At 50.9% G+C, this 17,439-nt stretch overlaps 1 protein-coding gene across 1 annotated transcript in view; it reads left to right on the plus strand.

Moving 5' to 3' along the window:
* Positions 1-1,797: 1,797 nt before the first annotated feature.
* The window catches only part of PADI3 (peptidyl arginine deiminase 3), a 37,552-nt gene continuing 21,910 nt past the window's right edge, over positions 1,798-17,439 (plus strand). Inside the window, exons 1-3 of the mRNA XM_017852025.1 lie at positions 1,798-1,923; positions 11,973-12,153; positions 14,638-14,710. Of these exons, the coding sequence (XP_017707514.1) occupies positions 1,832-1,923; positions 11,973-12,153; positions 14,638-14,710 (346 nt within the window). The 5' untranslated portion in view covers positions 1,798-1,831. The remainder of the gene's footprint in view (positions 1,924-11,972; positions 12,154-14,637; positions 14,711-17,439) is intronic.

Raw genomic sequence — 17,439 nt, forward strand, 5'->3', positions numbered from 1 at the left:
CACATACAGTTCTCTGAGAAGGAGGCAGGTAGTGGGCCAGCACCCCAGGGAAAGCCCCTACTTTCTGCATCTATTCCCCATCTGTGCTCACAAGCAGGCTCGGGAGACTAAGGCTTCCTCCTGAGTGCTAACTCTCACCCAGGGCTGACACAGCCATCAAGCCGTTCCACAGCTGAAAACAGTGAAGCTGCCTCTTAGCAGCCCAGCAGCTCTCCTTGAAAAGAACATCCTTTCCAGAAACTGAGATATGGAAATGACAATCTTAGGGTCCTGCTGAGGTCCTCGAACTGGTGCAGATGTCCCAGCTGGAGGTGCTGGGGAGCGGGTCCTGGAGCCCATCCTGCCTCAGGCTGTCAGCACTGCCAGGGAGAAGGGAGGAAACCTGTATTCAGTACCTCCTGAACCTCCCCCAGGCAGGGTGCGTCTTCACTATTATCTCCGCCAGCGCCAGTGATTAGCTGCATTTTCTACAGATGAGGAAACCGAGTCTCCAAGAGGGGGGGACACTGGCACCCAAGGCCCTATTGTGGGTACACAGTGGAGTCTGCATCTGAACCCAAGACTTCTCTCCCCAGAGCCCTTGCTCCTGCTCTTCCAGGAGCCCAAATGCCCCCTCTGACTTCAGTTTTCCCGCCTGACGACTGAGCCTTCCTACTCTGACATGTCAAGCTCCCCCTGGCTGGAGAGAGTTCTCGCCCTCATCATTTACCCCTTTCAGAGGTTTTTGAGATCTAATGACAACAACAGTAATACAGTAACGCCAGGCTCCATTCCAGAGCTCTACCAACGCTGCCCATGAGGCCTCACAGCAACCATTTTTCAGATGAGAGAAGTGAGGCGCGAACAATTAAGAAACTTGCCCAAGGTCACCCATCCAGGAAGTGGCTGAGGCAGGGCTGAAACCCAGGCCTGCCTCTAAAATCCATGCCAAAAAAAAAAGCTGGTGTTTCTCAAAGGACATCAAAATGCGTTGGGGAGCTTATTAAAAACTCCAGAGGAGAGGGCCGGGTGCGGTGGCTCATGCCCTGTAATCCCAGCACTTTGGGAGGCCGAGGCAGGTGGACCACCTGAGGTCTGGAGTTCGAAACCAGCCTGACCAACATGGAAAAACCCCATCTCTACTAAAAATACAAAATTAGCTGAGAGTGGTGGCACACGTCTGTAATCCCAGCTACTCAGGAAGCTGAGGCAGGAGAATCACTTGAAGCCAGGAGGCGAAGGTTGCGGTGAGCTGAGATCGCACCATTGCACTCCAGCCTGGGCAACAAGAGTGAAACTCCGTCTCAAAAAAAAAAAAAAAAAAAAAAAAAAAAAAAAAAAAAAAAAAAAAAAAAAAAAAAATCCAGAGGCCAGGCTGCACCCCTAACCTGCTGGATCAGAGTGGACAACAGACCTGGGAATCCGCATTTTCACCAGCTCCCCAGCAGAGTAAGAAAGCTCCCCATTAAATTATCTTGTCTCTGAAAATGCAGAAAATGGAGGTGAGGGGGAAAGAAGCGTCCGAGACCGGTATCATATATCTCTGCACCCCTTCAACAGCACCTGCCCCCAACAGTTCCTGGTGCCTAGCCAGGTACCTGTGAGGACTTGCTTCCCAAGAAATTAACTTCCTGGGTGCCCGGGTCGGGACAACAGGTTCATATACAAATACTGGGTCCCTTCCAGCCTATCCTGAGCTCTCAGTTTTGGGAAGGGGCTGGGCTTTCATGACTGGAGCCAATGAATCGGCACCCTGGGCTGGAGGGGTGGGGCCAGGGGCTTTTAAACCTCATCCTAAGGGGCCTCGGGGGCAGTGTTGGGGTTGGCGGCCACAACTAAGTCCGAGACCAGCATGTCGCTGCAGAGAATCGTGCGTGTGTCCCTGGAGCATCCCACCAGCGCGGTGTGTGTGGCTGGCGTGGAGACCGTCGTGGACATTTATGGGTAAGAGTCAGAAGTCTAGTGGTTTGCAGGCCCTTGGTGCTTACGCCCTTGAACCTTCCTCCCTTGGACCTTCCTCCCTGCAGGCCAGGCAGGGCTTCTTCAGGGCCCACTCCCCAGCCTTGGCCTCGGAACAGCAGCCAATCAGGGAAGCCTGGGTCCTCCTCTTGGTCAGCTGAGTTTCCTGAAGACCTCAGTCAGGGAATTTGAAGTTTGGGAGGCTGAGCGGGGTAGAAGAGGCTTCAGTGGCTGAGCTCCAGACCAGGGGCTTGGAGGGGGCTGGTACTACGAAGAGATGGCACTTTTCTGTGTCCAAGGGATCCTGCAGGTTAGGGTGAGGATCTGTCTGGGGCACGCAAGAATAGGAACAGGCAGATATCCTCAGCCCCATCCTGAGCCTATGAGCCTAGAAACAGAGCGTGAATCATTTTTTAAAAATAGGGGTTAATACATAGCACTTACCATGTGTCGGGCACTGTTCTAAGAGCTTCACAAGCCTCTTGAGTTAACTTTCGAACTTTAATCTTGAATTTAACCCTTACAACAACCCTGTGAACTAAGTTTATTATTAGCATCATCTCATCAGACAAATGAGAAAACCGAGGCAGAGAGGGCAAGCCATTTGCTCAAGTCACGCAGTTACTAAGTGGCAAAGCCAAGGTTTAAACAAGCTTGTGGTCTTACTCAAGAGTCTTATGGTTTTAGCTGCTCTGATACTTGGAAAATAGAGATTTCCAACCTGATTTCCTCCAGACACTCAATGGCCATGCATTATGCCCCTACTGTGTGCCAGGTCATGCATTTAAGGTCCGTGGTGGAGGGAAGTAAGGCCCTGTCTTCTCTCTCTTAGGAAGAAAAGAGGGTTAAGGTAGGGTTTTAGGAGCTGGGCTCTGGGGACCACCAGGGAGCTGGCTTCTTAGGCTTTTGGGGAGTCTCCAGGTACCTGGCTTTGAGGTAATCGGGATATTGGGAGAGGAGGGTGCAGAACTGTGGGACAGCTCCCGCCTCCCAAGTCTCCCAGCCCTCTCCTCGGGCCAGGTTTCTCAACCTCAGCACTACTGTCATGGTACCTCTTTGTCATGGGGGCCACCCTGTGCACTGTAGGATGGAGAGCAGCATTCCGGGCCTCCTTGCTAGATACCAGCAGCACACTCCCGAGTTGTGACAACCAAAAATGTCCCCAGACATTGCCAAATGTGCCCTGGGGTGGGGAGCAAAATAGCCCACCCATTAAGAACGAGTCTCCGAGACTAAGACTCGAAAAATCGGGGTGAACTTGGGAGCAGCGATGGGGTTGTTCCAGGGCATTGGATGAGAGGGGTGTGGAGCTGGTCATGGGAGGGAACCAAGTCTGGAGCAGAGCCAGACCAGGAAATAAATCCTGGTATTGGGTGGGTGGATGGGCAGTGAGGAGGAGGAAGGGAATTCAGTGGTTCTTGAAGGAAGGGGAAGCCACGGAGGCTATGCCACAGGGGTAATGAGGAAGGAGGGGTAGCTGCCACTTGGCACCACTGTCTCCTGCCATGGGGTGACTGGGCTGCGTGCCATGGGGTGACGCACCTGCCGCTGCTACCTCGTGCCTGTTGGGCAGATGTGTCTCCGGTTTGACCTGCCCCAGGAAGCCTGGGGCTGTCTCCTCCTCAGCAGAGCTTCCTTAGAGGATAGAGGATGGATTGGGGTGATAAGAGACAAAGGCCATAGCTTCCTGGAGTCACCTGAGCCACACTGGAGGTTTGCAGAGAAGGCCGTGGGTGGGACAGTCACAGGGTGGGGGATGGAAGCTCTGATACCTTCAAATGAGGGATTATTGGGCCCTGATGGCCGAACCCCCCAGGGGTGGGAGTGGAGAGCTCCTAGTTCGTTCATTCACACATTCTTCAAGTATTTCTTTTGAGTCTAGTGTGTGTACCAGTCAAAGCCTTGAAGGATGAGCACAGGCTCTGGGGACACACACAAGGGTGCAGAAGCAGCCCCTCCCCTCTGAGAGGCCAGCAGAGGCCGGACAACCTTCTTACAGGGGTGCTGGAGAAAGGACTCCTTTCTGGGAAAGGGAGCTAGACTGAGTTAGCTCTGAGGTCCCTCCTGGCTTGGAGGTGCTATGATGTAACAATCCTGGGTGCTCAGCCTGTGGGCCAACAAGAGAAAGGGCAGTAGGTGTGGTGGCTCAGTCCTGGCTCTGCAACTTCCCAGCTCTCCGACTGTGGGAAACTCCTTTAACTTCTCTGAGTCTCTGTTTCCTCACCTGTCGCCTGGGGATGATAATAATACCAGCAATGACACTTAATGCCACTCCCCAGCAGTGCTGGTCCTAAGCACTTTCCATATGTTAACTAATTCTCACACAATTCTAAAGTGGGTACTGTCATCATCATCATCTTATAGATGAGAAAACAGAGGCACAGAGAGGTTAAACAACTTTCCCAAGGTCACACAGCCAGTGAGTGGCAGAGCCAGGATGTAACCCAGTTTGGCCTTATTTCAAAGGGCAGTTGGGGGGATTGAATGAGATTGTGTGTGCAAAGCATGTAACTAATACTGATTTGTGGTGAACATTCAGTTATGTTAGCTGTCACCATTATCATCATCATTGGTTTAAGGCTTTGTCCTGGGCCTGTGGACAGCCTCAAGCATCCCCAAACCTGCCATATGCAAGATGTCTGGGGAGCAGCCTCTGGACCATATTGGGAGAAGGAGTTGAAAAAAGATAAATTAGCATAGCTGAGTCAGGGCAGGCTTCCTGGAGGAGGGGCACCAATCAAAGCCTTGAAGGACGAGGACAAGCAAGTCTGTTGGGCCTCTCTATCTGTGGCAGTGGATTCAACTTTATCTTCTTGCCTTTCCATGAGTTGAAGATGACCCAGGCATGATATGGGGGCTTTTCTTTCCTGAGCAGTGAGTCTTAGAATGGGGAAAGGGAAGGAAGGGTACCCTGGTGCACTGAGCCATGCACTGGGCGTCTGGTGGCTCATTAACTCCTCCATGCAACTGGAGGCAGGCTCAGAGGGATGGTGGTCTGACAAGTGCTATCTCACTGGGCTGTAGGGCTTGAACCCAGATCCCATCAAGTTCCACAGCCCAGGTGGTTTGCTTGGTTCCACACAGCTCTTTCTCAAGGTTCAAGCATCAGCGCAAACCTTAGCACAAAGCCTTGGTGCAGGAAGAAAGCTGCTTTCTTTCTTTCTTTCTTTCTTTCTTTTTCTGGAGACAGGGGCTCATTCTGTTGCCCAGGTTAGAACATAGTGGTGCAATCTTGGCTCACTGCAGCCTGGACCTCCCCAGGCTCAAGCGATCCTCCTGCCTCAGCCTCCCGAGTAGCTGGGACTACAAGCGTGCACCACCATCCCTGACTAATTTTTGTATTTTTTGTAGAGATGGGGTTTTGCCATGTTGCCCAGGCTGGTCTTGAACTCCTGGGCTCAAGTGATCCGCCTGCCTGAGCCTCCCAAAGTGCTGGGATTACAGGTGAGAGCCACCGTGTCTGGCCTGGTTTCCTTCTTAATGGGCAAAATCAAAATCCCAGGACAACCTCTGGTGGAGAGGGCCATCCTCAGGGCCTCTGTCATTGGTCTCCAGTAGTAAGGATGGACTGGACCCACTCCCACTGGGCTCTCCCGCAACATGTGGAGATGCTTCCTGGAGTCTGTTGGGTTGTGGCTGCGCCTGAGGCTGAGGGGCCCATGAAGCTGGTCACCTTTGGGATTCATCACAGGTGGCCTTGGAGAGCAGTCCCCAGGCTGGTTCAGTGCGACATCTCTGGAGTCTTACCCACCCCTTCATTTTTCACTTGGGGAAACTGAGGCCATAGCGAGTTACATAGCGAGTTAGGGACAGAGCTAAAACTAGAAACCAGATCTCCCAGTTCAAACGAAGGATCTCTGACTATTGGTGAAGAGGAAACTGAGTCACAGAGGTGCTGAGACTCACCTGGATTGGAGGTCCTGGTGGGGCTTGTGGCACTTCTGTGCTGGCACACTTGGCTCTAAGGACCCCAGAGCTCCAGGTATTCTCAGATGCACATCTGTGTAGGCCCCACAGTCAGAAGGTCCCAGAAGGGTCAGGTCCCATCTACATGGCTGCAGAGGGGCCCAGCACACATAGCAGCCTGGAGGGCAGCTGAGTCTGTTCTCATGGCAGCCCAGACACCCCTAAGAGGGGGCCACCTCGACCTAAGCAGGTGCACAGCTCCCGTGCCTGAGAATGACCTCAAGTAGCAGCACATGGAAAAGACAGAAGGCAGAGAGTCCACCACTAAGGTACCCCAGGCAGGTGTCTCCTAAGGGACCACACCTGGTGATGAGCCATCAAGCTCCTCTTTTCTCCAGCTCAGAGGTTCTCAACCCTGGCAGCATGTTTCAATCACCTGGGGACCCATAAAAAAATGGATGCCCAGGCCCCACCTTGCGAAACCTGATTCAACTCATCTCTGAAGGGTCCCAGCACCTTAGATTTTCCAGGATCCACTGGGGATGAATGTGCATCTGGGGCTGAGAACCGCTGCCCTCGTTGGGAGGACAAACAGCTCATGTCACCCTGTCTCTGCAGAGGCTGCCTAATGGAGCCAGGACCCTGGGTTCTGGTCCTAGTTCTGTCGCCACTCACTATGTCATCTTGAGCAACTTCCTACTCAACCCTGGGCCTCAGTTTCTCCATATGGACCCTGAAGGGGTTGGCATAGAACAGTGGGTTTCAAGTTCCACTCATGGAGGCCTCTGAATCCCCTCGCTGATTTGACAAAGCAGCTTCCATTCTGTCAACATCGGATTTTGTTTGATGTGAGAGCTCTGACCTGCCTGTGCAGAGAGCTGGGCCCTGGGGGAGCTGGTGCATTTCTACCCTTTTAAATATGGGGGATTTGGAAAAAGGGTGCATGTGGCTGCCACTTTCCGGGGGTGGGGTGGGGCAGGGCCATCCAGGATTACAGTGGGACTGTGATTTCCTGAACCTGGTTTTGTTGATGAGGCCGGCAGGGTCGGCGGATCTGGGATCCTTGCTGACTGGGGAGGGGCAGCTGGAACTGCCACCCGGAAACCCAGCTGCCTGGGTCTTGGTCTCCTCTGCTCCCACAGTCCAGCTCGGTGGAGACCTTGTTGGTCATCTTGTCAGCCTTTCTGTGTTCAGCCATGGGGACCTTTCCCATCGGTTTCTCAGCTCCCGAAATATCTGGTTTTGTTCTCCCAGAAGAGTCCAGGCCCTGAGTCCATGAAGGGAGAGGGTGGGTTTGGGTTTGCAGGGGAGTGGGGACAGAGCTGGCAGTGAGTCCTGGCTCTGTCATTTACTAGCTGTGTGACTTTGGGCAAATCACCTGCCGTCTCCAAGGCTCAGTATTCTCATCTGAAAAGTGGGGATAATAGCACACATGTCATATGGCTGTGGGGGATACCTTCATCACCAATGCCCCATCCTCCTCCTCACCATTGAAGAGGGTGATACACGAGGGGATGGGCTCACACTGAGTCAACTCTACATGCACTGGAGGGACCAGGCTCCAGCATTTCTAAGACAATCTACTCTAAGCCGTGATTCTCAGATGTCAGTGAACATCAGAATGGCTTAAAATGAGGTTCCAGGGCCCTGCCTGCAGCACTGTAAGAATCTACATTTTCAATAAGGTGGATCTGAGGCTGGCTACTTTTAGGGAGGCCAACTGTTCCTGTTTGTCTGGAACCTGGCAGGTTTTAGCACAGCAAATTCTGTATCCAGAGACAGCCTTAGTCCCAGCAAACCGATGCTGTCGGCCACCCTACCACGTTTTACCCTCCCACTCACCATCTTAGGCTGGCTGTGCCATGGGAGCAGTTGAGTTCTCGGGCTGGCTGGGAGGGTGTGGGGCTGGGAGAGCCCTGGACAGGCCTGTGTATGGAAGCCTCAGCAGGGGAGGGCCCAAGGCCCTGAGCCCAGGGCTAGACCAGAAGCACTGCCTAGAAAACCCAGAAGCCAGCATGTGGTGACTCAGCCATGCTGGCAGCTCAAGGTGGCCTGGAGAGGAAGGACTTTGTCCAGGTGAGGCTCCATGTACTTCCCCTGTTCTCTAGGAAATGGGAAGCTAGATCCTCCCGTACCTGATGCAGGATCTCCTCCCAGCAGCTGCCCCTTTCATTTTCTTAACACACAGCTTTCATGACAGGCATGAGCACTGGACTGGGAGTCAGCAGCCCTACCTTCTAGTTGCTCCTCTTCTGGGCCTCAGTTTCCCCAGCAGTGAAATGAAGGCATGACTTTTGCTCATCCTGAGTGCTTTACCCACACTGGTTCCTTTCATCTGCTCCTCATCCCCACCAGATAGATGTAGATGCTGTGGCTGAGGGAGATAGTCACTCACTCAAAGTCACACACCTAATGAGAGGTGGGACTGGGATTTGAACCCAGTTGCCTGGCCCCAGGGACCACAGGCTCAAGTACCTCACCATGGTTCCATCATGTTGCCCCTCCTGATCAAGAGCCGTCGCTGGCTCCCCATTACATAGGGATGAAATGAAAACAAGCTCATTATAGCCTGAGTCTAAACTAGACCTCTTAAGGTTCCATGGTGAAAACACCTTCCCCTCACTTGTGTCTCCTCTTGGTGCCTTCCCTGGGGAACCTGCCCCAGCTGCCCAGCCCACTGTCTCATCCTACCTCCAGACCCGTTTCCTGCACCCTCATTTACTTTAATAACCTCTTCCCTGTCCTGGGCCAATGGTGTTCCAAGCCTTTCCCATCTATTATCACACTTGAGTTTCATGATTGCCCATGAGGTTGGCCAAGTGTCATTATCCCACTTTATAGGTGAGGTTAATGGGCCCAGAGAGACTAAGTGATTTAGTCAAGCTCAGCTGGCTGATGTGTGAACGAGCCTGGTCTTGAACCTAATTCTTGACTCTGGTCCCAGCATCACCTGAGCCCTCGACTTCTGTGGACCCTCCCTTCCCCAACCTCAGATGTAGCTTGTTCACCTTCTGTGCGAAGCCCTTGTTCAGACCGTGGCCCTGGGGACCCTCCTGGACAGGAGGGTCTTCACTAGGAATCCCCCAGCATCTCACACAGAGCCTGGCACATGGAGGGGCAAGGGCGCTGGGCTGAAGTACCCCACACCCAGGGGCTGGAGCCTGGGGACTGAGTGGGATTTTCATACCAGAAGGACCATCAAGGGTGCTCAGCCCTTGCCCATGGACGCTCGGGGCCCAGGGAACAGCTTTGGGATTGAGGGAGTTCCATAAAATGTTTATAGGCTTCAGCCAGGCGTGGTGGCTCACGCCTGTAATCCCAGCTGGGAGGCTGAGGCAGACGGATCACTTGAGGTCAGGAGTTCAAGACCAGTCTGGCAATATGGTGAAACCCTGTCTCTACTGAAAATACAAAAATTAGCCTGGCACGGAGGTGGGCTCTGTTGTCCCAGCTGCTTGGGAGCCTAAGGCATGAGAATTGCTTGAACCTGGGAGGTGGAGGTGGCAGTGAGCCGAGATTGCACCACTGCACTCCAGCCTGGCCACTGCACTCTAGCCTGGGCGACAGAGCGAGACTCTGTCTCAAAAAAAAAAAAAGGCTTACTTGGGAGGTGGAAGTCAGGTGCCTCAGGAGTGGGGCTGAGGGTGTTCCCGAGGGTATAAGAGGCTGCTCTTCCTACCTGGGTTTGTCTTCCTGTGTCTGTCTTTCTGACTCCCTGTCTCTGACTCTCCATCTCGCTGTGTCTCTCCAAGTCTCTCTGTCCCTATCTCTCTGTCTCTGTGTCTTCATGCCTCTCTACCTGGTTCTGCCATTTCCCCTGTGGGGCGCTGCCCAGGGCAGAACGGGCCAGAGGGCTCCACCAGCCCTGGAAATTACAGCCTTTGGGAGTAGGGTTGCCAGAAAAAATAAAAGATGCCTAGTTAAAATTGAATTTCAGATAAATAATTAGTAATTTTCTAGTATAAGTGTATCCCAAATATTTCATGGGAGTTCCAAACAATGATTGACTGTTTATTTGAAATCCAAGTCCAACTGAGCATTCTGTATTTTTATTTGCTAAGTCTGGTAGCCCCGCTTAGGAGGAGAAACAGGTGTGTCTGTCCCTCCCACCTGGTGAGGACACCTGACAGGGACCTGGACACCAAAGTGGGACCCGCCTGATGGAGAGAAGCTTGGGCTTGGTTTATTTCCCTTTTTATAAAAGAGCTGCTGTAAGATGTATCAGAATCATGCTGGTGGAAGAGTGAAGAGGGTGTTTTTGGGGAGGTCTGCCTTACTCTGAGGGAAAATGGGAAACGGGGGGAGTGGCCAGCTGTGAAAACTCGGGGAGTCCTGTACGTATCCCAAGCCTCGTTTCCCCATGTGTAAACAGGAGTGATTATCTCATGCTGGGACTGCAGTGAGGATCAGATGAGCTAATGTACAAAAAGGCTTGGCCAGGCCTGCTGTGGTAAGGGCGCAGAGGCTGGGGGCTTTTTGTCTTATTGTATTGTTGTTATTACTACTCCTGGGGAGGTGGTGGGCAAGACTGTGGACTGAGGAGCCACATGGCTGGGTTTGGATCCCAGCCCCACCACAGACCTTGGGCAAGTTACTTAACCTCGGCTTTCCCATCTGTATAATGAGAGACAGTAATAGATGGTGCCTCCCTTCTAGGGTTATTGAGAGGATTGCATAATGGGCTGGCACAGAGCATGAGCTCAACAAGTGTCAGTCACTGTTATCCCCCAGGGGGGTGTGTGCTGCTTCCTCCAGGAAGCCCTCCAACTCACAGTGGCCTCTCCCTACATGGGTTCCCACTAAGCTGTGATCCTGTGGCCCTGAGCCCTATCTGGCTCCCCTGGACAATGTTGGTCCTCAGCTCCCCAGCGGGATCAACAGCTCTGGGGCAGTGCGGAGAGCAGTGGGTGTCCAGCCAGGCAGTACCTGAGTGCCCAGTGGGCACTCCACAGTCAAAGGATGCACAGGCTGGTTTCCAACGAGGAACCCCAGACTAGCAGGAACGAGGGAAATGCAATCTCAGGGCCAGGTGACATCACAGATATTTTAAACCTACAATTAGTGCCTCGTTGTCTGACCAAATCTGGCCAAGTTTCCCGGGTGACACTGCAGAGCTGTGGAACAGCAGGGGCTCGGAGTCAGACCTGGTGCACACCCGGCTCTGCCATTTGATGCAACCTCAGGCTTGTCACTAGGCCTCCTTGAGCCTCAGTTGCTAATATGTCAAATGGGGATGATGTTGCTCACCTTACAGCTTGTAAGAGTGGAGGGAGCTGTGTGTGCCAGGTGCCTGCCATGCAGCGGGCACTCAACCAGATTGAATTCCCTTCCCAGGGAAGAATCCAAGGATATCTTCCCACCCACTAAGGAGACATGTGATGGGATCTGGGGTGAGAATTGCTCTTTTTAAAGCTCTCAGAACTGTAAGGGGCTCCACCCACCACTGGCTGGTGTTCACCGAGCTCTTCGTGCCCAGCCCTGCCCTGGGGATTTATCCAGCTCACGGCTGGGTTCTGACTTCTGAGGAGCTCACCATTCTGGTGGGTGGTAAAGAAACTCACAAGGGAAATGTTAATGACATTAACACAGGGGCTTAGAACGTCAGACTGTGTGTATGTTTTTTGTTTTGTTTTGAAACAGGGTCTTGCTCTGTTCCCCAGGCTGGAGTACAGTGGTGCAATCTTGGCTCACTGCAACCTCTGCTTCCTGGGTTCAAGCGATTCTCCTACCTCAGCCTCCCCAGTAGCTGGGATTACAGGCACATGCCACTACACCCGGATAATTTTTTGTATTTTTAGTAGAGACGGGGTTTTACCATGTTGGCCAGGCTGGTCTCGACCTCAAGTGATCTGCCCGCCTTGGCTTCCCAAAGTGCCTGACCTCAAGTGATCTATCCGCCTCAGCTTCCCAAAGTGCTAGGATTAAAGGAGTGAGTCACCACACCTGGCCGACTGTGTATATGTTTGTGTGGGGTCCAGGCTTGACTCCTGGGAACTTGCTGTGAGGATCTGAGGGCCCTGGGTGGCCAAGGAAGGCTTCCTAGAGGAAGCAGGGCTTGAGCCAGAGTTCAAACATCTGAGCAAAACACACCTCCTTCAGCACCGCCCATGGCTGTCTGTCCTGCCCAGGTCAGTGCCTGAGGGCACAGAGATGTTCGAGGTCTATGGGACGCCTGGAGTGGACATCTACATCTCTCCCAACATGGAGAGGGGCCGGGAGCGTGCAGACACCAGGCGATGGCGCTTTGACGCGACTTTGGAGATCATCGTGGTCATGAATTCCCCCAGCAATGACCTCAACGACAGCCATGTGAGCTGGTCCCTGGTGGGGAGGGGAGAGGTTGTGGGGGAGGCAGCTGTCTAGCTCTAGGAGGGCCCAACATTCTCTTTCTCTAGAGCGCAGGGCAGCACAGTGGGTAAGTGCCTGGCCTTGGAGCCATGGGGCTGGTTTTGAATCCCAGCTCTGCAAGTTACAGACACATACCATGTGTCCTTGGAAAGCCGTATCACCCCTCGGGGCCTCTGTCTGCCATCTGTAAAATGGAGTAATCAGAACCCCTGCGTCCTATCATTGCTGCGGAGTGCCACAGGAGCCAGTGTTGCTCCTTCTCGTGCTTCCCAAGACCCCGTGGAGAAGGAGTTGTCTCAGTTCTGCGGAGTTGGGTCTCAGTTTCCCCATATGTAGGCTGAGGGTTGATTAGGGGATCTCTGCCACTTTGAATGAAATGAAGAAGGCAGGGACAGGAGAGGGACACTGGCGCCTGGGGAGACCCCCTTCCTACGTGACATTTCCCCAAGGTGCCTTGCTGTCCTTAAGCCACTCTCTTCCTGACCCTTTTTGCAGAGTAGGGGACATTTAACACATGGGAGAAATGGGTGGCCTTTAAACTTGGCACAAGTGATGTTCACTTCAAGGGCTGATGGGGACCAGGACTTGGAGGGTGGGAGTAGTGGGATCTACTCCATGTCAGAAGCGATGTTTCAGAAACTGGCCCTTTAAGGAGCACTGACCACGTGCCAGGCACTGGGCAGCCATGACTGCATCCGGCCCTCACAGCAGCCCAGAGAGGCAGGGAACTGATGCCCATTTCACAGATGGGACAACTGACAACTGAGGTTCAGAGTAACTGTCCCTGGACCACATACTAATGGTCAGGAGAGCTAGAATTCAGTGCAGACCTGCCTGACCCCTGGGGGCAGTCTCCCTCCACCACCCCCACCTCTGTTCCCAGCTATGCATCTGAATTGAGCCTCTCCACTGAGCTCCGTGAGGCACATGGTGCAGGACCCAATGAACCCATTTAACAGGCAAGAAAACTAAGATGGAGAAGGGGCGTGGCTTTCCTGAAGTCACATGATCTAGCGAGTGGCAGAGTTGGTGAGAGTCAGGACAGAGTCCCAGGGGCAGTGCAAGAGGACCGGCCAGCCTGTGAGGGGCCTCACCTTGGTGCCGGTTGAACTGGGGATGGTGTGGGTACCCACCGCCTTGAATTCCTTGGCCATGATGGCTGGTGGGATGGAGGAAGTTCAGAGTCTCTTCCACTCTTCCCCCTGCCCGCCACATGCCCCTGCTCCCAATCCAGCCTTTGGCCAGGATCCTAGTAACTGTATGTTTGAGGCAAGCATTACTGCTGGTGATTGACACGTGGGGGTCAGTAATTGCAGGATTTAGGGGCTCCCAGGACTAAGGAGGTGAGTGGCCCCTGCAAGATCCTCCCCTCTGGCTGAAATTCAAACATCAGAAGCAGAGAGTTGAGAGACCCACATCAGGAGGGAACACCCCAACAGGAGGGTTATGCTTTAAAGGGAACTTGGATGCCTTGGATTCGTCTGCCTCCAACCAAATATCATCCTCGCCATCTTCATCCTCACCCTGTAACAGTTCTTGGGTGCTCACTGTGGGCCGGGCATCAAGCTGCACATGCCCCATGCATGACTCCTTTCATCTTCACAGCCTCTAATTAGTCCTAAGGGGTAGGAACTATTATTATCCCCACTTTACAGTTGAGGAAATTGAGGCTCAGAGAAGATCAGTAACTTTTCCTGGGATATTCAAAAGTGGAGGATCCAGAATCTGGGCCCAGGCCATCTGACCCCAGAGCCCTGCATTTAACCACCCCCCACCCTACCAGATGCCATCTGCCCACTGATAACAGTAGCTGGTATTTCTTGAGCACTTCCTATGGACTCAGTCTTTTACATTTATCATTTCCAAGCTGCACTGCAAGCCTCTGAGGTAGAGACCTGTAGAGGTAGAGACCTTTTCCCATTTTGCAGATGAGAAAACTGAGGTGGCTCAGAGAGGTGAGAGGCCTTGGCCAAGGTCATAGAGTGCCCAGAGGTTCCAGGCTCAAGCCCAGGCCTGAGTCCCACAGACAAGAATGTTGGCTTGGAGAGTGTCCCTAAACCCTGCCCAGTCCAAACCCTTTATTTTACAAATGACAAAACTGAGACCCAAAGGGGAGCAAGAGCTTGTCAAAAATCACGGAGTAGGTTATTGGAGAGACTGGGACCCAGGTCTCTAGAGAAGCTCTTACAAGTAGCTCCCATTTTACAGATGTGCCAACCAAGACACAGAAAAATAAATGGCACAGAGGGGGTTAAAGAAAGAGCAGGGTTCCTGGGGCCCTTCCCCTCCTTACCGGATCCCCACCTTCCCCTCCTTACCAGATCCCCACCTTCCCCTCCTTACCGGATCCCCACCTTCCCCTCCTTACCGGATCCCCAAGAACTATCTTTTGGGGCAGGAGCTCTTGGCTTCTGCTGGTATCACTCTGTGCCCAACTCTCCACAGGTTCAGATTTCCTACCACTCCAGCCACAAGCCTCTGCCCCTGGCCTACGCAGTGCTCTACCTCACCTGTGTTGGTAAGTTGGGGGCCATGTTGATGGTGTGGCCAAGGGCACATTTTAAAAATTCAAGCAGTACAAAAGAGTATACATTGAAAATTAAACCTCCTTCCCTCCAACTCAAGACTTCTAGTTCCCCAAACCCAGCATTTTCCTAGAGATCGGCTGTGCTTATATATGAAGGCACATACATACCTGTATATCCCCACTATTTTGTAAGCAAATTGAAGCATACTATAGACATGAAACTGGACCTTGCTTTTGCCAGCTTAACGTTTTTCTGCTAAGCCTCCACAAATGAATACATAAACTCCATGCAAGATGACTCAGATGTTGGAGTTATCAGACAGGGCATGCAAAGTAATTGTGATTAATATGTTAAGAGTTCTAGTAGTAAAGGTGGACAACATGCATGAACAGATGGGGAATTCCAACAGAGAAGAAAATTGTTAAGAAAGAGTCAAATAGAAATGCTAGAAATAAAACCATAATAATGGAGATTTAAAAAATGCTTTTGAAGGTTTCACCAGTAGACCTGACACAGCTAAGAATCAGTGAACTTGAAGATAAGTGAATAAAAGTTACCCAAACTGAAACCCAAAGAGAAAAAAGAATAAAACAAACAAATGAAAAAACATAAGAGATCTAAGAGCTCTGTGACAGTATCAAACAGTCTAAATTCAATGCAATTCCCATAGAAATTCCAACATGGCTTTTTTTTTTTTTTTTTTTTTTTGATGGAGTTTCACTCTTGTTGCGCAGGCTGGAGTGCAATGGCACAATACCAGCTCACCGCAACCTCCGGCTCCCAGGTTCAAACAATTCTCCTACCTCAGCCTCCTGAGTAACTGTGATTACAGATGCATGCCTTCATGCCCAGCTACTTTTGTATTTTTAGTAGAGACAGGGTTTCACTGTGTTGGCCAGGCTGGTCTTGAACTCTTGACCTCAGGTGATCTGCCTGCCTAGGCCTCCCAAGTGCTGGGATTACAGGCGTGAGCCACTGTGCCCAGCCCCAACATGGCTTTTTACTTTAACTTTACAGAGCTGATCCTAAAACTTGTATGGAAGAGCAAAGGTCAAGAATAGATAATAATAAGATGATTTTGATGAAGAACAAGGTGGAGGGATTCACAATTCCAAATATCAAGACTTTTTTTTCAAGCTATAGTACTTGAGGCATTGTGAAATTGGTATAGAGCAATGGAGCAAATAGAGAACCCAGAGACAGACCCATGCTTGTGTGGCAATAAATGAACTTGGAGCCCTACCTCACACCATACTCAAAAATAAATTTCAAGTCAGTTAAAAATCTTAAGGTGAAAATCAAAATTGTAAAGCTTTTAGAAAAGAATATCTTTGTACCCTCAAGATAGTAAAGATTTTCTTTAACAAGGCAAAACAAAAGTGCAAAGACCATAAGGGGAAAGATTGCTAAATTAGACTGCATTAAAATTAAAAATTTATATGCAACAGACGACAAGTAAAAAGCCAAACTATGAACTAGGAGAAGAAATCTTCAATGCTGACTTAGTGCATATAGAATATGAAGAACTCCAATAAATAAGAAAAGGACGAAAATAATAGAAATGGGCAAAAACATGAATAAGCAATTCACAGAAGAGAAAGCCCCAGTGATCAAAATCCAAATTAAAAGATGCCTAACTGAGCACTGCCAAGGTGGTGACGCTGGGAAACTCCTTACAAAGGAGTGGGTGGGAGTTTGCTTTGGCTCACACACTTGAGAAGCAATTAGCAAAGAAGTTGAAAATGCTTTATCTGTAGGAGGCATTTTTTAGAAGCCAAACTTCTAGGTTATAGAGAATCTATAATTTTTAACTTGATAGATATTGCCAAATTGCTCTCCAAAAACACTGTATACATGTCTGCCAACTGCATATATGCTTTGCCAATACTGCATTATCAACTTTTTCCCTTTTTGCCAATCAGTTGGCATCTCACTGTTGTTTTACTTTGCCTTTCTTTAGTTAGGAGTGAAGTTGGGCATTCCCCATCTGCAGCCCAAATACATACACACGTGATCATTGGAAAATAACATAGACAGAAAAGTACATAAAGCTTTATTTTACATACATATGTGTATAAAACATATGTACACACACACACGAATAATTGCAAAGCAAACTGAAGAATAGCCCAGGAAATAAACCCAAGAGTAGCCCAAGAAATAAAACACTACCAGCACCCCAAAGTCCCCCTCAATGTCCCTCTCTGATCATAACTCCCTCCTTCCCCTACAGGCAACTACTATCTTGTGATAAGTATTTTCTTGCTTTTCCTTATGGTTTTATCTCCTGAATATGCATACCCGAATAACATGGTCTCATTTTACCATCTGATTTTCTATGGATGCAGTCATATCATGTATATTCTTTTGTGTTGGGCATCTTTTGCCCCATGTTATGTTCGTGAGATTTATCCACTTGTTGCATGGTGGTTGAGTATCTTTTCACAAGTTTAAAAATCATTTCAGGCCACGCGTGGTGGCTCATGCTTGTAATCCCAGCACTTTGGGAGGCTGGAGTGGGTGGATCACTTGAGCCCAGGAGTTCAAGACCAGCCTAGGCAACATGGTGAAATCCTGTCTGTATGAAAGATACAAAAATTAGTTGGGCATGGTAGCATGCGCCAGTAGTCCCAGCACTCAGGAGGCTGAAGTGGGAGGATTACTTGAACCCAGGAGGCAGAGGTTGCAGTGAGCCATGATCATGCCACTGCACTCCAGC

Source organism: Rhinopithecus bieti, unplaced genomic scaffold, assembly GCF_001698545.2.
Source record: "Rhinopithecus bieti isolate Rb0 unplaced genomic scaffold, ASM169854v2 scaffold_33652, whole genome shotgun sequence".
Classification (NCBI taxonomy): domain Eukaryota; kingdom Metazoa; phylum Chordata; class Mammalia; order Primates; family Cercopithecidae; genus Rhinopithecus; species Rhinopithecus bieti.